The sequence below is a fragment of the Thamnophis elegans genome, chromosome 2, assembly GCF_009769535.1.
Source record: "Thamnophis elegans isolate rThaEle1 chromosome 2, rThaEle1.pri, whole genome shotgun sequence".
Lineage (NCBI taxonomy): Eukaryota > Metazoa > Chordata > Lepidosauria > Squamata > Colubridae > Thamnophis > Thamnophis elegans.
This window is the reverse complement of record NC_045542.1, coordinates 20,330,917-20,354,757: the sequence shown is the minus strand read 5'-3', so window position 1 is coordinate 20,354,757 and position 23,841 is coordinate 20,330,917. Positions and strand designations below refer to the sequence as shown.

Genomic DNA, 23,841 nt, shown 5'->3' with positions numbered 1-23,841 from the left:
GAATCGGTAGCATTAAGTCTGCCATACCCATTCAATGCATGGGCTGCTCATTAGTGGATGGAGATTGATCAAGGGGCAAATATGGTTCTGTGAACCAACCCAAGATCAATCAATTAATGGAGTGTTTCTCAACCTTGGTAACTGTAAGACGTGTTGGGAGACACTGAATTAACACATAAACGCCTATGAACTGGCACTGTTTATCAAGGGGGGAAAAAGGCAAACTTTATCAACAAAGAGATTTATTACTTACAATGAGCATCCAAGAAAGTGAGGACATCACCCTTGGCAACACTGGCACCAAGCAATCGGGCAGTTATTAAGCCCTTTCTCTCCAACTGCCGGACAACTTTGACTACCTGCAATTGCTTCACATAGTTGTCCAACTCGTCTTTCAAGTAATCTGAAAGAGAATTAATCAAACATGAGGCCAGGTTATCTACGGAACAGTCTTTGTACTATTGCACTGTCCAATCCCACTCAGTCAGGCAGGGAAAATATGTTGCGGACCCTGACAGTTAAAGAATTTTGATTGGCAGGGTCCAGGAAGTACACCTTCTCTGCCTTTGTCCTCACTCTGTGTGGCTCCACTTTCCTGGCCTTTCAGAAAGATATAAAAACATGGTGGTGCGGCCTTGCTTGCCATTCACATAAGAAGCATGCAACTATGGGGTGGGTTGGTTGGTGCCCTGAAAGCCCTCCCTTTTTCTTTTAATTATTTTTTAATGTTTTTAATCATCCTTGCCTCTTTTTAAATTTTAACTTTTGTTTTTATGTTTTAATATTTTATTGTACACCACACAGAATCCCTTTATGAGAGAGATGGGCAGACACATAGTCAGTTAGTCAGTGAGTCGGTTAGTGGGATACGATGCTCAAGAGTCTGGTGACAATGGGAATCAGATTCTCATCCCTATGGGGGATCAATTTAAACTCTGGTTTTTAATTTCACGTTTACTTTTAAGAACTAAAAAAGGCTTATGAAACTATATATGATGATTGGAGAAATGAATGGCTCAGCGCGAAAGGTAATGAAGAAAAAAAATACCATCTTTACCAGTCAAAGAGTGCAATTGTATACCTGTTCAAGCAGGAAAATAAAACCCCACTATGAATATTAAAAGTTGTTCTCAAATGCACACACACGCACACACTTATAGTACTTATGTTTATGTATTTATACCTCAAAGCAGGTTGCCATACGTTCAAACAAACACACCCAAGACTATGCTTTTAGAAGAGTTTGCTGCATTCCAGACATGCTTTGATTCTTGCTATCCAAGAATGGGCAACACACCATAACAAACAACAACAGAAAACAAACCCCACTGGCAGCATTTTATTAAAGTGTTAAATTTTATAGCTGCCTATTCCCCAAATTTCTTATCCATTATTTGGGGAAAAAATTCAAATCAGAGGTCTTTAGCTAGCAGCTCAGAACATATTAGAACTGTTTTGCAACCTTGTTCACTATAGATTATAAGCACAGGAAGGCCACTGTACATATTTTTAAAGAACTCAAAAGTTAATAAAATTAAACATTGAATAACAAACTACACTAGAGCTTTCCAAGTCTAATAACCATTCTGGGCGATGATTTATCTCCCTGACTGTTCTGGGTTTAAGCATTTCATACAATGTTGACATGGGAAAGTATACTGATCAAAAAAGCAGAATGCACTGAGTAAGAAAGCAGGTATTCATCAGATAGGGGAGGGGTGGGAAAATAGGTGATTTTGTACAGGTGCCTAAAAGTTAATCTAAGTGCTTTTGTTGCTTAGCATTAATTTCAGGAGTGTATACAAGGCAATCCCTATCGCTACCCACCCATTCTTCAAACAGAAGATAATACTTCTCAATGACGTCCTTTCTTATGCTAATATCGAAGTGTTACAGGCTCCTTTCCTTCACTGTGTGCCCCCAGAGTACATCCAGTAATGAGAGTTGGAGTCTAACTTATTTGGAGGGATCAAGATTGGGAGCAAAATGATGTTGAATATCTTGCCTGTCCAAAGCCAATTACTTGCATTATCTGCAGAACCCTATTTATTTATCAGGGAACAAAAAAGGGGGACTCTCTCTGTTTCTCTCATCCCTACCCCCTCTTAACCCAGCATCTCTTAGCATCAAAGCTAAGTCTTTATTTAGAATTACTCTGAGCAAACTTTTGGTCGCAGGTGCACCCTGTGGGCAGGAAGCAGTTCAACTCGCTGTGGGGAGAGATTGTTAGCTTTGTAATTGTAGCCACCCTGAAGGACTCTGCTGTGAATGTGAAGGGTATAATACTGGTACAGAAGAGGAAGAGGGCAGGAAATGACAGCACGGAATTGGAAAATGACAACTATAAAATAGAAGCAACTTTCAGTCAAAGTAGCTGAGGAGTTGTCTTTTTAGTCACATAAATACGAACAAACACATTCTCCCATTAACTATGAAGTCTCTGGAGATACTAGAAATAATAGCTTACAGCAGCGTCAACAATAAAAATTGTTACTTGGTTAACTAGGCCAAGCAAATTATTGTCTCCCCACATTAGACAGGAGGTTTTTAAACAAAGTTCATTCTCTTTAAAATTCACAGATTATGTGCAGGATAATGGGCCAGCTAATACTTTTGTTTCATTCTTCGGTGTGGATAGAATGGCATGGTGGTGTCTTGTTCTTGACAAGCCCTCCATTTGAAGATCACCCAATATAAATCTGGTTTTCAGATAACAAATGATAGAAAGGGACAGCAATAAAGGCCTCGGCTCTGACCTTTACCTGGGCAGTTGTGAGCATAAAGGCAGTGGCTGAGAGCAAAACTCTGTTTTTCACTTTGCAGGAAAAGCAGGATAAAAATCTTATTATCAGGAGAACGTAATATTTATAGCGAGGAAGCCTAAAACCAGACAGATAGGGATATTTTCTCTCTGTGTGTGAGTGCACATTTCTTTTCAGAGCCTAACAGCAAGCAAAAACCTATACAAAATAATCCAATGTGTAGGTTATCTGTATTAAAATAAATATTATAAAGAATTCTTAGTGATGGTAGCTTACTTATTCTTTATAGTAATTAAAACTCTAGTTAAATTCTTATTGATTTTAATATTTCCTGAGCAATTGGGTCAAAACTGGCTTTGGAATTTTTCCTGTACATGTACGCAGTCTAAATAATAGACAACTAAATATATAGCAAAACTCACTCTCTTTTACTTAACTAATAAGCATTGTTTTCTTAAGGATTGGTCTGCTTTCTGTTCTGGTGTTAGCTTAAGAGGAGAACAGGACAGGGTTAATGGTCCTGAATATTTGTTCAAAGCAATTCAAAGCAAACAAGGCCTTTTGTTAGGAAAATTTCAGCTAAGGAAGAAAATGACAGGCAACTGCTTATTCATATGAGGTGGGTTAATGCTTGCAAAGCAATTTATAATCCATCTAGGCATCTCTATATTACAACATTACAAGATTCAAAGAGAAACACAAGTCTTTTATGTTTGGAGAACTCATAAGCCTTTGTCTACAAGTATCAACAACTGTAGAGGTTTTGCATCAAATAGGTACTTTCCTCTCAGAATGCTGTGTCAGGCATTCCAAGATGTCTGGAAGTCATAATTTATGCATCCTTTATTGTACTGCTCAAGGACCATGCTGCTCTTCCTCCCAAAATCCTGATGTTGAGAAGGCAATGGGGAACAGTAATTTCTGTATATGTGCACCAAACCTATGACTCAGGTGGAGAACTAATCTAGCAAAAAAAGCTTGGAAAAAACCCCAAAGCACGCCTAGGCTGCATTAACAGAGGAATAGTTTCAAGACCATGCAAAGTGACAGTACTACTTTATACTGCATTGGTGAAACCATAATTCAAATTGTGCATCCAGTTCTGGTCACCATGATACAAAAAAGATGTTGAGACTCTAGAAAGAGGGCAGAGAAGAGCAACGAAGATGATTAGGAGACTGGAGGGTAAAACATATGAAGAATGTTGCAGGAACTAGGCATTTCTAATCTAAGGAAGAGAAAGAGTAGTAATGATATGATAGTAGTCTTTCAGTACTTAACTGCCCATTACAGAGAACGGGTTGATCTATTCTCCAAAGCACTTGAGGGCAGAATAAGAAATAACAGGTGGAAGAACATTAAAGAGAGAGCTAACCTAGAACTAAGAAGAAATTTCCTGACAGTGAAACAATTAAACAGTAGAATGACTTGCCTCCAGAAGTTGTGGATACTTTATCACTGGAGGTTTTCAACAACAGACTGGACAGCCATTTGTCCAGCATGGTATAGGGTCTCCTGCTCAAGCAGATGTTGGACTACTAGAAGATCTCCAAAGTCCCTTCTACCCCTATTATTCTATGTTCTGCATAAGCATCCGTTTGAGGAATGTGAAAAGAGACAACTGCGACATCTCATCCACTATAAGAAGGCAGAAGACTAAAGAACATCCTTAGAACCATGTGGCAATGCTTCTATCATTAGATAAAATGAAAAGTTACATCAAGGTGTATCACAAAAAATTGCTAGATATTCAATTTCTCTTTCTGGTATTTTTTTTTCCTCCCAGAGAATGATCTGTGATCTTTTCTGGCTAGGGTGCTTTTTTTTTTTACACAACTATATGAAGAGAACATTTGCTGTTCTACCTTCAGCAACAAAGTACTTTAGGACAACTCTAGGAATTAATCTGTCTTCAGAATCAATTTATTTATTTGTATTTTACCCTTCAATTTTAAAGTAACTCTTTTAAAGGGCAGGCTGACAGCCAACAATCTGCATACTTTTCACATAAGGCAGTAGCTTTCTCACCTTCCCTGCAGGGCAGGTTTAGTGAAAAACATAGAAATAATACTTACAGTATCAGCGATGTATGTTGGCATAGTATCATATGCCAGAATCTCTAAAATAGCTGCATAGTTAAATGTTGCAGTTATAGCAAAGCACTCAAAGAGGACATTAAACTTTTCAAAATACAGTGCTTCAAAAACCACACTGCTTTGAACAAGCTGCTTATTATTTCTGGAAATAAGATCTGCTTAATCTGATAAAAGAAGCAAGAAACTTTATAACCAGTTTGCTCACCAGCAGTCTTCTCAACCACATTATTTCCAGTTGTGGAACACCTCTTGAAACTCACTCCCATTGTTAAATTAATGATGATTTAAGATTTCTTGGATGGGTAAGGGTGGAAGCATGACTGGGACAAGGAAAAGAGTTAAGAGAATTTTGTAAGAAAATGCATGCTGTGGTGGAACAATATCAAGTGAGGAGAAGGATAGCATCACTGATAGACATGAAGCGCAGGAGTTTTGGATGAAAACACTTCCTTTCAAATTAATCTACTGTAATTTCTAACCTAATTTATGAGCTACAGAAACACATTATAAAGAGGACAATACCTTTGTTGTGGCCCGTCAGTGGCCAGCCAACTGGCAGAAGATTCAAACTGTGAGGAGGTTGGGGAGAAATATGGGCTAGTCCTGGGGAAGGCTCTGATGAAGGCTCTGTGTCAGAGGCAGAGAGGGGGCCAAAGCTGTATGCCAGTTATCATCTGCCTTCAGAGTCAGACATCAGTAATGCAGACGAACAGCTGGAGCCTGTTCCCAGTGGACGCATGCGCAGAGTTGCCAGACAAAGGGAACAGCTAAAGAACAGGGGTCAACTTGGGAGTAAGGCCACAGGTGGATGATGAGTGGCCCCTCCCAGAGGAAATAAAAGAGGAGAGCGAAAGGGGAGTGGAATTTGCAGGAAACAATTGGTTCGCTTAATTGGTTTGTGACTCTCCGAGGCTCCTTGCCAAGTTTTGCAGATATCGGCCTGTCAGCTCTCCAAGCCAGATAAGTTCTGTGACTGTAAATTCTCCCTTGAAAGACTTTGCTGGATGTGAATGTGGATGAGCAGAATTCACAGTAAATTAATAAAAGGGCTTTTTGTCAGGACAAGGCGTTTGCTTCATGCTCTTGGGAAGCCTCAGAACAGTCTTCTACATTTCTCTGAAACGCTTGCCATGGAAGATACATTTGGCTATATGGATCAATAATCTGACTTGGGTGAAAGCAGGAGCCAGCATACAATGCTGGAAAAGATGCAGAGCCTCTTAGAAGCAAGCATGGATTCTTCAAAAACATGCTGGCCAGCCTCCTATGCTTGCAGTACATCTGAAACCAAAGAACCTGAACAAGATTGTACCTACTACTTTCTGTACTCACCTCTGTTCACAGTTTGAGGCTAATACAAGTAGTCCTCGACTTATGGTCATTTGTTTAGTGACCATTCAAAGTTGTAACAGCAATGAAAAAAGTGACCTCAGCTGGGCAAGTTTAGAAACCGCAAGCTGTTTTTAGCAATCTAAATTGGTTATACTTCAGATTAACACAATGACCATTTTTCACATTTACAATTGTTGCAGCATCCCCATGGTCATGTGATCAAAATTCAGACACTTGGCAACTGGCATGTATTTATGATGGTTGCAGTGTCCTGGGGTCAAATTGTCCCCTTTTGCTACCTTCTGACAGGCAAAGTCATTTATCAACTGTGTTGATAACTTAACAACTGCAGTGATTCACTTAACTGTAGCAAGAAGGGTTGTAAAATGGGACTAAACTCCTTTAAAAACTGTCTTGCTTAGCAACACAAATTTTGGGCTCAATTGTGATCATAAACTGAGAAATACGTGTAAGCATTTGATTGGCTCTATAAGTGGCTAAAATACTAATCTTCTGGAAGGAAAAATATATTCCATTAATAGATTTCATATTGGCTAATTGTGTTATTTGTCTAACTGCTAGTATAAAACATTGCAGTGCAAAAATGTGGAGCTACAGACACAGGAAAAGATACATGGGAAGAATGTCCAAAATAATCTTCCTTCCCTTCTGGAAAATAGTATTGTTCCACATGAAGGGGAAAAGTTGGAAACAATTTAAAGAGATTTAGAGAGAAAGCAAAGAATGGATGCAGAATGGAATAGAAGAAAAATATTTAAATCTAAGATGAAAGCAGAAATAATGCTGTTGTGAGGGCCTCCCGGTTTCGGCTGTGACCAGGGGGGCATTTGCCCAGGTTCGCCTGGTGCACCAGTTGCGTCCCTACCTGAACCGGGAGGCCCTCACAACAGTCACTCGTGCCCTTGTGACCTATAGACTGGATTACTGCAACGTGCTCTACATGGGGCAGCCCTTGAAGAGCATTCAAAGACTTCAGCTTGTCCAGAATGCAGCCGCGCGAGCGATTGTGGGTGCACCTCGGTTCACCCACGTAACACCTATCCTCCGCGAGCTGCACTGGCTGCCTATTGGTCTTCGAATACGCTTCAAGGCGCTAGTCGTCACTTATAAAGCCCTTCATGGTATTGGACCTGGGTACTTGAGAGACCGCCTGCTGCCAATTACCTCCAATAGACCGATTAGATCCCACAGATTAGGCCTCTTCCGAATTCCATCCGCTGGCCAATGCCGACTGGCGACTACCCGGAGGAGAGCCTTCTCTGTGGCTGCTCCGACCCTCTGGAACGAGCTCCCCGTGGAGATTCGAACCCTCACCACCCTCCAGGCCTTCCGCAAAGCCCTTAAAACCTGGCTGTTCCGCCAGGCCTGGGGCTAAAGAGCTTTCCCCCCCCCTCGAATGGTATGGTTGTTGTGTGCTTTTAAATTGTGTATTGTTCTGTTCGTCTTTTTTATCCCTTATCTGTACCCCCTTCCCTGACTTGGATTGTGAGCCGCCCTGAGTCCCCTTTGGGGAAAAGGGCGGCATATAAATGCAATAAATTCAATTCAATTCAATTCAATGGGTCAACATGTAAGATAGTATGCACAAACTGGTATTAAAACTTGTAACTCATTGGTATGTTTAAAAAAAAACCTCAGGAAATCTTTCACTGTAGAATCTTTACTGGCTGTTTGAAAACCTTGAGTAGTAGAGAGAAAGGAAAGCAGGCTGGGGCACAATATACAAGTCATGATGTTGAACCATGTCATTATGTTAATCTGAAGTATAACCAATTTAGATTGCTAAATACAGCTTGCGGTTTCTAAACTTGCCCAGCTGAGTAGTTTGGACAGAAGCTAAATACAGTTCTGTGAAAAGGTATTTGGGTTTTCTAAATTTTTGTATATCTTTGCTGCAGGATATTATACTCACACAAGTTCTTGAGTCTGAGTTAATGAGTAACACCAAAATGTGGCGCTTGCTTCATTCATTGTATAAAGAAAGTCAAACAACATGTGACATGGCAGCATGAAAAAATATATATAATTGCTTCCTTAGATTGAGTGACCGGTTGCACTAACTTTAGCTCAGTAACTGCAACCAAAAGCTAACGGGTGATCAATTTCTCATATTGATTGGTAGGGATTTTTCTTACCATTCCTTAAGAGAAAATTAATTCAAGGTATTCCAGTATAAACAGCTTCTTTCGGGACTGGCAATATTTTTGGACTTAGGTCTGAACTTTGACTTTGAATCTGTTTCTCTTCATGCATTGTAGCATGGGAGGCAAAGTTGATGAAGAGAATGAACGCCCATAGTCTGATGTTCAGGTGCTCACTGTAGATGGCAAATTCCTAGGACCTTCTTTGCTATGGCTTTATATAGTCCTCAACTTTAAACTAGTTAGACTGGATTCCTCCAACAGAGAAAGGAGCACTAGCTGTCCTATCCCTAGATATAAAATGCAGGCACTGAGTAATGTAGTTCTTAAGGCAAATAGGATATTAAGATCCAAAAGTCTTAAAATATTTCATACATACAGGATAGTTCATCGCCTTTCAGGAACAATACACAAGCACACACACTTTCAAAAGGATTATACTTGCCATCTGTACTGGCATCATCTACAAGAATGATTTCCTTTAACAGTACAGCTGGAGAAGAATACAGCACACTATAGACAGTGCGAAGCAACGTGGACCAAGCTTCATTATGGAAGACAATAATGACACTGGTAGTCGGAAGGGGTGGGCAGCGTTTGAACTTTTGATCGATGCACCTGCAAAAGGAACATGAAATCTAAATTACAATTAAGATTAGATAGTAGCGTTACACCAATTAGATAATGAACACTTTTTCGTTTCAGTTAGATAAGCTCTGCACCCAAGAGTTATACGATGTTCAGTTTAATGCACCCTTTTTTTAGCACTTATTAAGTGGGGTTATTTAAGAAAACCTTTCTTGCAAGTAGATATTATCTCTGTTTTATTATGCAGACATATACAACAATAAACTCCCTTTTTACGACCCTGCAAGCCTTTAATTTGGGGTCTGAAAAATGGCTACACCCCAAGGATAGACTTGTCTATAGGACAAAATGTGCTTTACTACGTGTTCTTGGTATCTGAAATTGAAACATTATGTCCTTCCAACACCAGAATTTTCCAAATTAGCTTGGACTCTCTGTGGTTCTGGGACCTATCTGTCCTGACTATTATGCTTGGCTATCCATATAGCTTAAGATGGCCATATCTGAGCTAAGATGTCTGTTTAAAATACTGGGTATAAGATCTATAATCTGTCAAAGCATGTGAGTTCTTGATCTGAAGACCTCCCATTGCCATACCACAAACCACCAAAACTACACATTCAGATATAATACTAAACTACTGCTTAGTGCTGTGGGAATGAACCTGGGCATACATATTTCCTCTTCCCCTGCTTGTAGACCCATGACTGACACTAAGCTTGTAACTATTTTGTAAGTCTTCAGTTGTTTTAATTAAGGTATATGGACTTTCTCTGGGTCAACACAGTATCTTTGGCTCTTTAGACCAGTGTTTTTCAACCTTTTTTGTGCAAAGGCACACTTTTTTCATGAAAAAAATCACGAGGCACACCACCATTAGAAAATGTTAAAAAAATTTAACTCTGTGCCTATATTGACTATATATAAAGTAATTTTCCCACGGCACACCTTACACTATGTCACGGCACACTAGTGTGCCACGGCACAGTGGTTGAAAAACACTGCTTTAGACATCACCTCAACCAACATTTTTGTGCTACTTTGAGTTTCCTATTGCAGAAAATGGGGGTTGAGAGAGGCACCATTCAAACCAGACTACTTAGTAAGTCTATGGCAAAGTTAACCTTTGAAAATGAGTCCTTGTTGCTTCAGGGCTCAGTTCCTTAATCACTTGACTCTGCTAGTTCTGAGTAAGCCCATAAATAAAGGGGAGGTTAGCAGGTGCAGCTTAGCATTTTAGTACTGCAAGAGTGTACTGTGAAAACCTGCTAAAATCCCCCTTCTTCCTCATTTTTAAAAGGGACAAGAGCTCTATTGCATTTGGTTACCAGTCCAGGCTCTTTCACCCCTCCTTTAACTTGCCCCTAAGTGCCTGTAGGTCACAGGATGAGGTCATGAATTGCATCCCTGAAAGAAGGCAGCAACAATGAAGGCTCTCAATGGGCTCCCTCCTATGTGCTTGTGAATGGAAGCTCTGCCTAGCAGAGTATTAAGGGGAGGGGTGGTAGAGAGAAAGGGGGGGGGAGAGAGAGATCATTTATTCTCTTAAGATTTAGGGACTAACTGCATTGCCTTCTGCTATTGTTTGCAAGCTCAGCTGTAAAGTAGAAAGTTACCGCGACGATCTTTTTTGTTCACAGAGAGCATGCATTCCTTTAGAAAGTAGGAAAGCTTTCTACTTCTCATAGCTCATGCAGTTTAGGATCTTTTGCAAAGGTTGGCCATTCAGATACAAAAAGGAACCATCCTTCACTGCTCTGCACATGATAAATGATCAGAAACTTCTGTTTCCTGTTGCTTGACCAGTTGTAGTATGGTATATTGTTAACATCTAGAAAACTTGGCACAATTAAACTAAGGTCTGTTGAAAGAAAGTCGGACCCTAGTTCATTCCAAGAACTATTTGTTAATCTGAGAGCTCCCCTGATTACATTCAGTTCAGCCGTAATGAGAAAACCTGGCTACCTTAAACCCTCTAACAAGTGTTGGGTGATTTTTGAGGATGAGTTGAAAAGAAGGGTTTCGAACTGCTGAACTGCCAAGCTTTCTGATCGACAAGCTCAGCATCTTAGCCACTGAGCCACAGCGTTCCTTTGAGTCAAAAGTATCTCCCACAATAAATACACATATGCAAACCCAGGAAGCCCTTTAAAATATCTTGCCATAGCATGATCTTGCTTTTCTCAGTATTGTTGCAGGAGAGGATCTGATTGTAAACCAACCACGAAGTCCTATTATCTTGGAGTGATAAACTTTTTTTTTAAAGTAACTATGTGGTATGTTCTAGGTTATACGAGATGAATCCTGTGCAGGGATGCTTGGCAGAGAGTCAGATAATTCAAATCATTTTGTTAAAAGAGCCCCCCCCCCCCCAACTTTATAGCAACCTCTTTTGATTCCACTACCCACCCCACCCTCTGAATCTTTCAGCAGGAAGAGAGAGGGGTCCCTTACGTGCTGCATACCTCTAGGGCACATCAAAAGGGGGAGGGAGGGAAACGTTCCACATCGCAGATCAGGCCCTCCCCTCCCTCGCTCCCTCTCCAAAGCACTCAACAATAAAAAAAAAAGTTTCATTCACAGGCTCCCTCCATCTGAGCCAATTTCCCCGATTTATGGTTTGGTTCTTGGAGGGCTTTACACCCTTTAATTGAAATTGGTTTATGCTTTTTTGGGTTGACTGAATAACATTCTTGCCCTCTGCCTTGAACACAGCATTCTTCTATTGTGGATATCTACACCTGCCAGGCAGAAATAATCAGCTGTCAGAAGGGTAGGAGGTAAGTTGAAGAGAGAAAACTGTCTTGCCAACCCAGCCTAGTTTTTAAGCCCTTATTCAGGCTGCCTTTTGTTGGCTCCTTTGACTGACTTATCCCCCTTATGAAAAGCCGCAGCAGCGGCCTTAGAAAAAGCTTGGGGGAGACCACAGGGGAAGGGGAAGGGGTGACAAGCATCACGTTTGCCTCCTTCCACACCCTCCTGCTGTACTGTAAAAAGTGCCGCCGTCTGTTCCACTGGCCGAGCAAAGTGAAAAATTATGGAGGCAGCGGAGCTTCTCGGAGGGAGAGGAAATGGACCAAAACCAAGGGCAGGAGACAGATGTAATCAAGAAAAGTTTTTGAACTTGAGCAACCTCTTTTTCTTATTTATGTATTGAAAAAGGCCGCAATTGTCCATGTTCACAGCTCTGTAAATGGGGCAACGGTGGCACTGCAAGGTAAGAGAGTGAAGAGTGGGGAGGTCGCATCAGATAATTAAAAAGTAGAGCTGAACCCTGGGCTTTTCTTTAAAAAAAAAAACAGAGATGAAAGGAAACCAGTTAAGAGTTAATCTGTGTGATCTTTTCTCCCTTCCCACCCACTTGTCACTGCCCACTAATGTACGGATATCGCTAGAATCAGAGGCTCTCTAGGCTACTTTCCTTTTTATACTTGCAAATAAAGAAGCCAGGGAAATTTTTGCACCCTGGCCGTTTTGGCAAATGGACATTCTTTCACAGCTATCAATTTCTAAATACAGGTATTCCCCCAATTGATGAGCACAACGGAGCCCAAAACTTATGTTGCAAAGTGAGACATCTGTCAAGTGAATTTTTCCCCATTTTACTTTCTTGACACTGTTGTTAAGTGAATCACTGCCATTGTTAAGTTAGTTACATGGTTATTTAAGTGAATCTGGCTTCCCTGTGGATTTTGCGCGTCAAAAGGTGGCAAAATGTGATCACATGGCCCTGGGACACTGCAACCGTCAGAATTATATGCCAGTTGCCAAGCATCTGAATTTTGACCATGTGACCATGGGGATACTACAATGGTCTTAAGTGTGAAAAATGGTCATAAGCCACTTTTTTCAGTGATACTGTAACTTTGAACGGTCACGAAATGAACTGTTGCAAATGGAGGGCTACCTCTACTGACAAGTTGGATGTCATCGGTCCTATATATTGTGCCATTTATTTTCAGTCTTCTAAAGAATCTAAGTTTCTTGGACAACTAGCCAAGAATGCTTTAATGAAAAAGTACATGTAAATCTACACAGACTCTCATTCCAGCCATATGCAGGTGTTGATCACTCAACTGCATAGTTACCTAACAAGATTCTCAAGGCAGGGACAGGGTTTTTCTAGATCAAAGGAGAAAGAGCAAGGAAGGAGACATTTAGTTCTGATATCTAAGGAGACAGAATCCATTAAGCTTGAAGGTACTACTGTACACATTGTTGCAGTAGTAGCTTAAATTAAAACAGAAAAAACAACAACATATTTCTGCCCATAGGCAATGCATGTAGATGTGTTGCCAGTGTTCCAGTTGACTATTGTAGAAAAATCAAATTCCAATTGTATTCCATGTTACAGCTTTTTCAATCACTGCAGAGCTGCTGAGAAGTCTAAATCCACTATAGGGGACCATGTGGGACTAGCTAAGTACATGAAAGCCACAAATCCTCTTTATTTTCAAGTGGACAAGATGAGCAATGACTAGCGGCAGCACGGATAAAACTCTTTAAAGAGAAGCTTCTTTAAACAGCTTGCTGCCATAGTCACTGAACTCTTTTTAGTATTTCAGAAGTCTGTTAAGAACCGGGTATTTAAACTAGGCTGGGGGGAGGTGGCAGGGAGGAAGGGATGAATAACTGCAATGTTATTATTAGAGGAAGTCCTTGATTTATGACTCAGCATTTAATAACAATTCAAAGTTACAATGGACCCTTGAAAAGGTTCTTGTGACTCAGTTCTGAACTTCTGATGCCTCCCTCCCCCCAGTCACATGACTGCATTCACGGCCATTTGCAGTGTCCCACAGTCACATGAGTGTAATTTGCTATATTTTTTGCAGAAAACTGGCGTTCATTTCCGGGTTTTGACAAAAATGCCCCATAGTCAACAATAAGTTCATTTAATGACTGCAGCAAAAATAGGTTGTAAAAATCAGGTCAGTCATGTGAGGATCTGCTTAACAACCATCATGATTTACAACCATAATGTGCCGGCTGTATTATGGCCATAACAAAAGGACTATTCACATTATATGTGGGTAATTATAGCTAGATTCAATGAAAGAAATCTGGTAATTCAAATCCTAACCAAGGATTTAAGAATTATTAAGTTTGTGCTGAAGTTCCAAGCAGGTGATTTTTTTTTTGTAAAATTACAATATTTCATGAAACTCAGTCAACTGAACAACAAAAACACATCACAAATACCATTGACTGGTGCTAATGGTTGATACGGGTTGCTGCCAGCATCCTAGGTATCAACCAAGTACCTTCTTAAGATATACGATGTTTGAGTAGTGCAGTTTTTTGCAGTTCCGCTGGTGTTATTGCAGGAAGCTGCAATTGTTTCATGTTTTATAAAATTCTTGGACATGGTACCAAGTGTCCTGATGACAATGGGTATCACTGGTTTTTGTCTTTTATTATTATTATAATTGTATCACAGCGGCCAGTTGTTTCGCCGGATTTGGCATTGGTTACTAGTCGGGCCCCACCCAGGGGCCTAGGACGTCATAACGTATTTTCGTAATATGCGTGCAGATCCAAGCAGTGCGGCTTTTTGCATTTGACTGATGGTGATTTTGTCAATTTTTAACTGTTTTAAATGTAATTCCAGTGCTTTTGGAATAGCACCCAGTGTGCCAATTACCACTGGAATTACCACTGCTGGTTTGTGCCATAGTCGTTGAATTTCGATTTTTAAGTCCTGGTATTTTGCAATTTTTTTCATGTTCTTTCTCGGCGACCCTGCTATCACCTGGTATTGCGATGTCTATGATTGTGACCTTATTTTTCTCCACCAGTGTGATGTCTGGTGTATTATGCACCAGTATTTTGTCCGTTTGTATACGGAAATCCCACAAGATCTTGACCATCTGATTTTCGGTGGCTTTTTCAGGCTGATGTTCCCACCAGTTTGTTGCTGTTTTAATATTATAATTTTTGCACAAATTCCAATGGATCATTTGTGCTACTGAATTGTGCGCAATTTATAATCAGTCTGCACGATTTTTTTACAGCAGCTGAGTATGTGATCAACAATGGGTATCACTGGTTTTTGTCTTTTTTTATTATTATACAATTGTATCACAGCGGCCAGTTGTTTCGCTGGATTTGGCATTGGTTACTAGTCGGGCCCCACCCAGGGGCCTAGGACGTCATAACGTATTTTCGTAATATGCGTGCAGATCCAAGCAGTGCGGCTTTTTGCATTTGACTGATGGTGATTTTGTCAATTTTTAACTGTTTTAAATGTAATTCCAGTGCTTTTGGAATAGCACCCAGTGTGCCAATTACCACTGGAATTATCACTGCTGGTTTGTGCCATAGTCGTTGAATTTCGATTTTTAAGTCCTGGTATCTTGCGATTTTTTCATGTTCCTTCTCAGCGACCCTGCTATCACCTGGTATTGCGATGTCTATGATTGTGACCTTATTTTTCTCAACCAATGTGATGTCTGGTGTATTATGCGCCAATATTTTGTCTGTTTGTATGCGAAAATCCCACAAGATCTTGACCATCTGATTTTCGGTGACTTTTTCAGGCTGATGTTCCCACCAGTTTGTTGCTGTTTTAATATTATAATTTTTGCACAAATTCCAATGGATCATTTGTGCTATTGAATTGTGCCGCAATTTATAATCAGTCTGCGCAACTTTTTTACAGCAGCTGAGTATGTGATCAACAGTTTCATCAGCTTCTTTGCAAAGTCTGCAAATCATCAGAAGATTTTTCGATTTTGGCCTTAATGGCATTTGTGCGGATAGCTTGTTCTTGCGCAGCCAGGATTAGTGACTCTGTTTCTTTCTTTAATGTACCTGTTGTTAACCATAACCAAGTTTGTTCACTGTCCACTTTATCTTTTATTTTTTCCAGAAATTGGCCATGCAGTACTTTGTTCTGCCAACTCTCCATTCTTGATTTTATCACACCTTTTCTGTATTCTTGTTTCGTCTGTTGGGCCTTCAGTAGATTTTTGTTCTTTACTTCGATTAATATATGTTCTTGACTTTCTTATTATTATTATAATCTCTGGTGAGATTCACAGCCTTTGGGGCTGGTTGGTAGCTCAACAGCTCGAGTCCTAACCAAGGACCTAGGAACTGTTAAGGTAACATCAGAGGATATAAGCTGTTCCAAGTAGGATGGTTTTTTGTAGAATCAGAATGTTCAAGTCTGATAAATTTAAAATTTCCAAATAGCGAGGTAGCCCTTTAGGTATTGCTCCAAGGGCTCCAATTACAATCGGGAGAACACACAATTTCTTTTTCCACAATCGCTCAACTTCAATTTGCAAGTCCCAGTACTTTGTGATTTTCTCTTGCTGTTTATTTTCAATTCGTGCATCTCCAGGTATTGCAATGTCAATGAAGCATACTTTTTTCTTTTCAACTATTGTTATGTCAGGTGTGTTGTGGGTCAAGTGCCTGTCAGTTTGAATTCTGAAGTCCCACAAGATTTTGACTTTCTCATTCTCTAAAACCTTCTGAACCTGATTTTCCCAGTGGTTTTTGTTATACTCAAATCCAAACTTTTTGCACAATTTCCAGGGAATGATCTTAGCAACGCGGTCATGGCATTGTAGATAGTCAGTTTGTGAAATTTTGCTTCACCCACTGATCAAGTGGTCGACTGTCTCTTCTTTCTCATTACAGAGGTGACATTTCCTGTTGGTGGTAACATGTTGAATTTTTGCTTTCATGCAGTTTGTGGCTAAGGCTTGTTCTTGAGCTGCCAAAATAAAGCCTTCTGTTTCTTTTTTCAGTGCTCCTGATCTTAACCAGTTCCAAGTTAGCTTTTGGTCAGCTTTGCCTTCAATACTTGTCAAGTATTGGCTATGCATAGCTTTGTTTTTCCAATTTTCAGCTCGCTTCTCAATTACTTCTTTCTTATATTCAGCTTTTGACTTAGTTGTCTTTAAAAGGCCTCCTTTATTTACTTCCTTAATCATTGGTTCTTCACTTTTTTGGATGTAATCATTCAAGCTGTGTTTTTCTTCTTCCACAGTCTGTTTTACTTGCAAGAGTCCTTGACCACCCTCTCCTCTTGGTAGATATAATCGGTCTACATCACTTTTAGGGTGCAAAGCATGATTCATTGTCATAAGCTTCCTTGTTTCTCTGTCCAAATTGTCCAACTCCATCTGGGTCCAGTCAATTATTCCTGCAGAGTATCGGATCACAGGTATAGCCCAGGAATTTATGGTTTTTATGATGTTTCCTCACTCAATTTGGACTTTAATATCTTGCGAATTCATCGAATGTACTTGGCTGAAGTTAATTCCTTGACTTTATTATGCATTAAGTCAGAGGCCTCTAAAATCCCCAAGTATTTGTAGCCTTCTTCTGGTTTTACTGCCTTTATTATTTCTTCATTCTCAAGTTCTATTCCATCATCTTCTATGACCTTGCCTGCTTTGGTTGCCATTGTTGCACATTTGTCAATTCCAAACTGCATACTAATTTCTTTGTGCTTTCAATTAATAAATTCAGTTCAGCTTTTGTTTTACCAAACAGTTTCAAATCATCCATGTACACCAAGTGCGAAATTTTCAGTCCTTTCTTTGCAAGTTCATATCCATAGTTCATCTTCTTCAAAATGATTGTCAGTGGTAGCATTGAGAGTATAAAAAGTAGGGGTGAAAGGGAATCGCCCTGGAAAATGCCTTGTTTAATTTCAACTTCACCCAGTACTTCTTCATTAGCTATAAGCTTTGTTTTCCAGAGGTTCATTGAAGTTTCCATGAATTTTTGTATGTTGCTGCTGATGCCAAAGATTTTCAGGCATTTCTTGATTCAGCTATGGAGAACTGAATCAAATACTTTCTTATAGTCTATCCAAGCCATGAAAAGGTTGGTTCGTCTTTTCTTTGAATTCTTTAGGATTAGTTTGTCAATCAGCAGTTGATCTTTTGTTCCACTTGAATTTTTGCAGCATCCTTTCTGTTCTACAGGAAGCAAGTTATTTCTTTCCAAGTACCCATACATTTGGTTTGCAATGATACCAGTAAGGAGCTTGTATGTTGTTGGCAAACAGGTGATTGGCCTATAGTTTCCAGGATCCTTTCCTTTTTCTTTATCTTTTTGGATCAAAAATGTCCTTCCAGTTGTCATCCATTCATCATTTTCAGGTGTTTTTAACATCTGGTTCATTTGGGCTGCCAATCTTTTGTGCACACTTGTAAGTGCCTTTAACCAGAAGCCATGTAACTCATCTGGTCCAGGTCACTCCAGGTCTTCACTTTTCTTGACTGTCTTTGCACCATTTCTTTTGTTATTTTCACATCTTCCATTTTATGCACTTTAACAGAATCCTCAATCTGTTTGATCCATTTTGCATTTCTGTTGTACTTCTTATTGTTTTCCCACAAATTCTTCCAGAATTTCAGAGCTTTCCCTTTATCAGGTTTTTTATTGTTGTTACTCCATCTCTACTTTCTAAGCTCTTATAAAACTGGTGCTGATTTGCTCTGAACTGTGAGTTTTCCTTGAATTGAGTTACTCAGTTTTCATATCTTTTAGTCTTTTCAGCAATGGCAACAACCCTCTGCTTCAGCTCTTCAATTAGTATCGCAATCTCTTTATTCTCCAAATCGTATCTTGCTTCAAGGCTGCTTTTGACCTGCTTGTTCTTTAGCTGACCTTGCCTTAGGTTCTTCAAGTTGCTCAAGTCTCCACGAAATTTTTTGATCTTCAATTCCAACCGAATTTTCCATTTAGGCTTTCTCTTCTTGCCTCTTTGGTTCTTTTGTATTTTCAACCCCAATTCTTTGGTAGTTATGAAGGCTGATGCATACATCAGCTGGTTTGTCTCAACTAATGTAGTGGCTTGAATGGTTTGCACAGCCTCATTGATCTTTTTTAGTACCTTTCTCAATTCTTCCCGGTTCACTTGGTTCAGCTTTGGCAAACGTGTTCTTTCAGCATCTTCCATTTGATGCTTTAATTTATTATTTTATTATTTATTATTATTTATTTTATTATGACAGGCCAAGTGCCTGTCAGTCTGAATTCTGAAGTCCTACAAGATCTTGACTTTCTCTAAAACCTTCTGAACCTGATGTTCCGAGTGGTTTTTACTGTACTCATATCCAAACTTTTGGCACAATTTCCAGTGAATGATCTTAGCAACACACGGTCATGGCGTTGTGGGTAGTCAGTTTGTGAAATTTTGCTGCACCCACTGATCAAGTGGTCGACTGTCTCTTCTTTCTCATTACAGAGGCAACATTTGCTGTTGGTGGTAACATGTTGAATTTTTGCCTTCATGCAGTTTGTGGCTAAGGCTTGTTCTTGATCTGCCAAAATAAAGCCTTCTGTTTCTTTTTTCAGTGCTCCTGATCTTAACCAGTTCCAAGTTAGCTTTTGGTCAGCTTTATTTATTATTATTGCGTGGTTAATCATTGGTGAGATTCACAGCCTTTGGGACTGGTTGGTAGCTCAACAGCTCGAGTCCTAACCAAGGACCTAGGAACTGTTAAGGTAACGTTGAAGGTTTTAAGCTGTTCCAGTAGGGTGGTTTTTTGTAGAATCAGAATGTTCAAGTCTGATAAATTTAAAATTTCCAAAAAGCAAGGTAGCCCTTTGGGTATTGTTCCAAGGGCTCCGATTACAAGTGGAACAACACACAATTTCTTTTTCCACAGTTGCTCAACTTCAATTTGCAAGTCCCGGTACTTTGTGATTTTTTCTTGCTGTTTATCTTTAATTCATGCATCTCCAGGTATTGAAATGTCAATGAACCATACTTTTTTCTTTTCAACTATTGTTATGTCAAGTGATGGTGGTGATGATGATATTATTATTATTATTCATTAAACATGAAACTCAGCCAACTGAACATTCAAAAATGCATTACAAATACCAGTGACTGGTGCTAATGGTTAATACAGTTTGCTGCCAGCGTCCTAGGTATTAACCAAGATGATGATGATGATGATGATGATGTTGATGATGATGATATTATTATTATTATTATTATTATTATATTCTACACTGCACAGTCACCTAGAGGTTTAGACTGAGTGTCTCATTTTTTTCCATCTGTCAAGTCCTTTCCAAGTATGTGAGATAGGCAGAGGTTGTTGATGTTGTATTAAGTGTTTCTATCCTGACCTATGAGCTAGAACCCACTCCAAATAAATAAGCACACAAATGCCTTTTTGGTAATTTGATCTAAAATATGGCCTGAGAAACAAGACATTCTCCCGACATACCGCCTGTAAGATAATTTAACTTGAGATCTGAAACTGTGGTATTTTATCTATAAACTGGGTGGAATACTTCTGATGATCCTCCAGATGTTGCTGAATTATAACCCTCAGCATCCTTCAACTATTAAGTCATGCTGACTGAGGTTGCTGGGAGTTGTATTTGAAAAGCATCTGGAGGGCTTCAAATTTCCCATAATCCAAGTTAGTATCCACAGGAGTAACACTCTTACTCTTCCAAGGGAACAAGATGTTCTGAAAAACAGGAAGCATTCTCTTTATGTACATCAATACCAGAAATTTAGATGCTTTAAAAGGAATTAAGACATCATTTTTCTCCATAAACCTTTCTATCCACCCATCTTAACTAAATGTAGTGTGTACATACAAAAGCAAATTCTCTGTATTTAAGAAATGTTGAAAGGTTGCTGGAATTCAGAGAGAGATTTTGATTAACATCTAAAAGCTGTTCTTCACTCAAAGGCTGACGAATTAACCAGAATGTTCAGGAACACCATCTTAATCAATATTCTAATAAAATTCATTTCACAAATATAAAGCTGAAAGCTTATTCCGCTGAATATGCAAACATATGGGCAGCAATTACTGATTAACATGTACATACCATGATTTTATTATATATCTCTGCTTAAATTTTAAAAAACCAAATAATAGTAGAATGGTAACGGTCTCCACCTAGCAAATAGCCCATTTCTCTTATGATTGCATGCCCAATGTGATAAAGCAAATGGTTGCTTATAGTTATCCTGGGTGGCTTTGAAGCAGTATTTCTATAGGAAGGAGAAATGAGAAAGGAATCTTACTCTGGAGGCCTGCTGTCAGGTCCGAGAGCCCTCTGAAGAGAAATGCGGTCACTGGCATAGGCATTAAAACAGTGCTTCTCATATCCATGTTCTCTCTCCTTTGTCTCATCTTGTGTCCACTGGTCCTTCTTAAAAGCTTTTCCATCAGCACCAGGGCTATTGGGGTCCTGGGGAGGACGCTCCATGAAGGGCTTCAGTTCTGCTGGTGTATAATAGCCTGGCAAGCAAGACTTGCTGTCCTGCTCAAGTGCCTCTTGTTGAGCAGGTGCCCGGATCTGCAGCTTTGGCATAGAGTCACGGATATTGTTGACAGCTCCCATCATTATATCTATCATCTGGTCTTTCCTCTCCACAATATTTTTCAGCCATGGCTCCTCCTTTTGTTCCCCATTGCCAACATCTCTTTGCATTATGAAGAGGAAGATTACAAAGACAACACCCACCAAAGCTAGCTTTAGTGGGCCATAATGCCTTCGGAGTAGCCTCATCACGGCTGATGTCCAGCAATTACTCCTTCATCAAAGGTGAGCTCTTCTTAAAGCTTCAGTTGCTCTGTGGAATCTCAGCATCTTCTTCCAAACCTGAGAAGCATACAAGGGGACAAATGCCAGAAAAATCAGAAGGATGATTATGAGTGCCATCAAACTCTTCCCCGACCTAAACAGAGAGTCTTCTTACTATATTTTGAAGTGTTATCTTCTATGGAAGCAGTAAAAGGAAGCCAGATCACCGAAGAACATAGTGGCTGGACGCTAGCAAAACTGACAACAGCCTGAGCATAGGAAAGCTCCAAGCAGTGAAAGATCAGATGTAGAGAGACTTGGCCTATACAATAGTTGGACACAGCCAAATGGATAACATCGTCATCATGTTCTATGGCAATGATGGCTAACCTTTTTCTAAAGGTGTGCCAAAATTGTGCATGTGCGCTATCATGCACTCATGTGTGCCGACCTACCTGCGCATGTGTGAAAGACCAACCAACCACCCTGCACATGCACAACACACACACACATGCTCATGTGCACGTGCTCTGCGGCAGGGCGGGGGGAGAGTTTTTGTCCTCCTCAGGCTCTTTCCTGAAGCTTGGGGAGGGCAAAAACATTTTTCGTCCTCCCCAGGCTTCAGGAAAGCCTCCGGAGCCTGGGGAGGGTGAAAAATGGCCCAATGGCCCAACCGGAAGTTTGGGGGAAAAGTACCGGTTTCTCCTTTGGGCCGTTTTTCACCCTCCCCAGCCTCCGGAGACTTTCCTGAGGGTGAAAACGACCTCATACGGCTCTCTGGAAGGCCAAAAACCAACTGGTTGGCATGCGCGACAGAGCTCAGGGCTGCCATGCCGGCAAATATGGCTCCGCCATGCCATAGGTTCACCACCACAGTTCTATACCATCAACTTTTTACAGTGCTAAGCCAGTTGCTGACACATGGTGGCAAATAGGAAATGAAGAAAGAGAGGAGAATAAAATGAAGGCCACAATGCTGCCTAAGCTTCTTATGGTTTCAGAAGTATCACAATGTTTATAAACAAATCCAAGGCCAAAAGTGCCACAAAGGTTGCGACATCAACCTAGTAGTGTATGGGGTAAAAAAAAGATATCGTAAACTGCGATGGTTCGTGGCACGACATAACCGCGAAAGTCAAAAGCGCGCCGACAACACCGCGGCGCTAAAACCGCAATGTCAAAAGTGCGCGACAACAGCGCGCCGACAGAAGTGCGATTTAACTTAAGGTAAGGTTTAGGGTTAGGTTTAGGGTTAGGTTTAGGGTTAGGTTTAGGGTTAGGGTTAGGTTTAGGGTTAGGTTTAGGGTTTGGTTTAGGGTTAGGTTTAGGGTTAGGTTTAGTTAGGTTTAGGGTTAGGTTTAGGGTTATTTTTAGGGTTATGTTACAGCGCGCTGTTGTCGCGCGGTTTTGACGGCGCGGTTTTGTCACGCGCTTTAGTGACACGCGCTTTAGTCGACCGCGGTTTTGTGGTGGAACTGTGATGTTTGGGAAAAACAGTCTCAGTCCTGATGCATTCAGTGTACAAAAATAGCTATCGTACATCCTAGCTATACAAATGCCAGTAAATTCTGGGGAAACACTTTACAACAGACTCTGGAAATTCTAATTTTGTCCTACTGTGTGTGTCATGACATGGCAGGATTTAGTTACTGGCTCTCAGGCCAATACCGGAAAAGCATCCAGAGCTTTTGATTAAGGAAAGAACAATTTTGTAAACTCTTTATGGAGTTTTTGCCAAAAAAATGAACAAAAATGAATTGGTGATTTCAGGATGCACTGATTACAAAGGGCTGTTTATGGAAGAAGGGAAGGTTCTTGATATATAATTTGGAAGAATGGAAATTGGTAATATGCTTATAAATGCTACAAAGGAGATCCAAATACCTTTTGATTTTTTTTTCCATTTTCTTACCCTTATTTTCACTTCCACTTTTTCTTTTATTCTTTTTCTTTTTTCTACTTTTTATGTTTTGTAGCCTTTTCATTCCGTGTAAAGTGTTTTCTTAGTAAAATTTATGCAGACAGATAGAGACAGAGAGACACACAGAGACAGAGAGAGACAGAGAGAGATTTGGAGGGTTCTCATATTTTGAATGATATTTACACACATGAAGAAGTTGCGATTAGTACACATTCAAATAACGAGATATTTGATTTAGTGCAAATTGAAAATTGACACCAGGTCCCATTTAAGGCAACCCAAAATTCAGTTAAGGCTGAGGCTAGCCTGTATGCAATTGAAATAGCACATGTGCAATTGCAGTTTTAGATACTGTTCATCTTTATCTGTGTGTAAAATAAAGGGAAGATTCTATCAGAGGAAAACAGTAAAGCTAAAAAAAGAAGAGTCATTTTCATTTAACTGAATGA

At 40.0% G+C, this 23,841-nt stretch overlaps 1 protein-coding gene across 1 annotated transcript in view; it reads right to left on the bottom strand.

The window, feature by feature from the left end:
* GALNT6 (polypeptide N-acetylgalactosaminyltransferase 6) overlaps positions 1 to 23,841 on the bottom strand; it is a 74,334-nt gene that overhangs the window by 28,245 nt on the left and 22,248 nt on the right. The window contains exons 2-4 of the mRNA XM_032208499.1: positions 20,969 to 21,549; positions 8,798 to 8,970; positions 254 to 403 (exon numbers count right to left, since the gene is read on the bottom strand). Of these exons, the coding sequence (XP_032064390.1) occupies positions 254 to 403; positions 8,798 to 8,970; positions 20,969 to 21,456 (811 nt within the window). The 5' untranslated portion in view covers positions 21,457 to 21,549. The remainder of the gene's footprint in view (positions 1 to 253; positions 404 to 8,797; positions 8,971 to 20,968; positions 21,550 to 23,841) is intronic.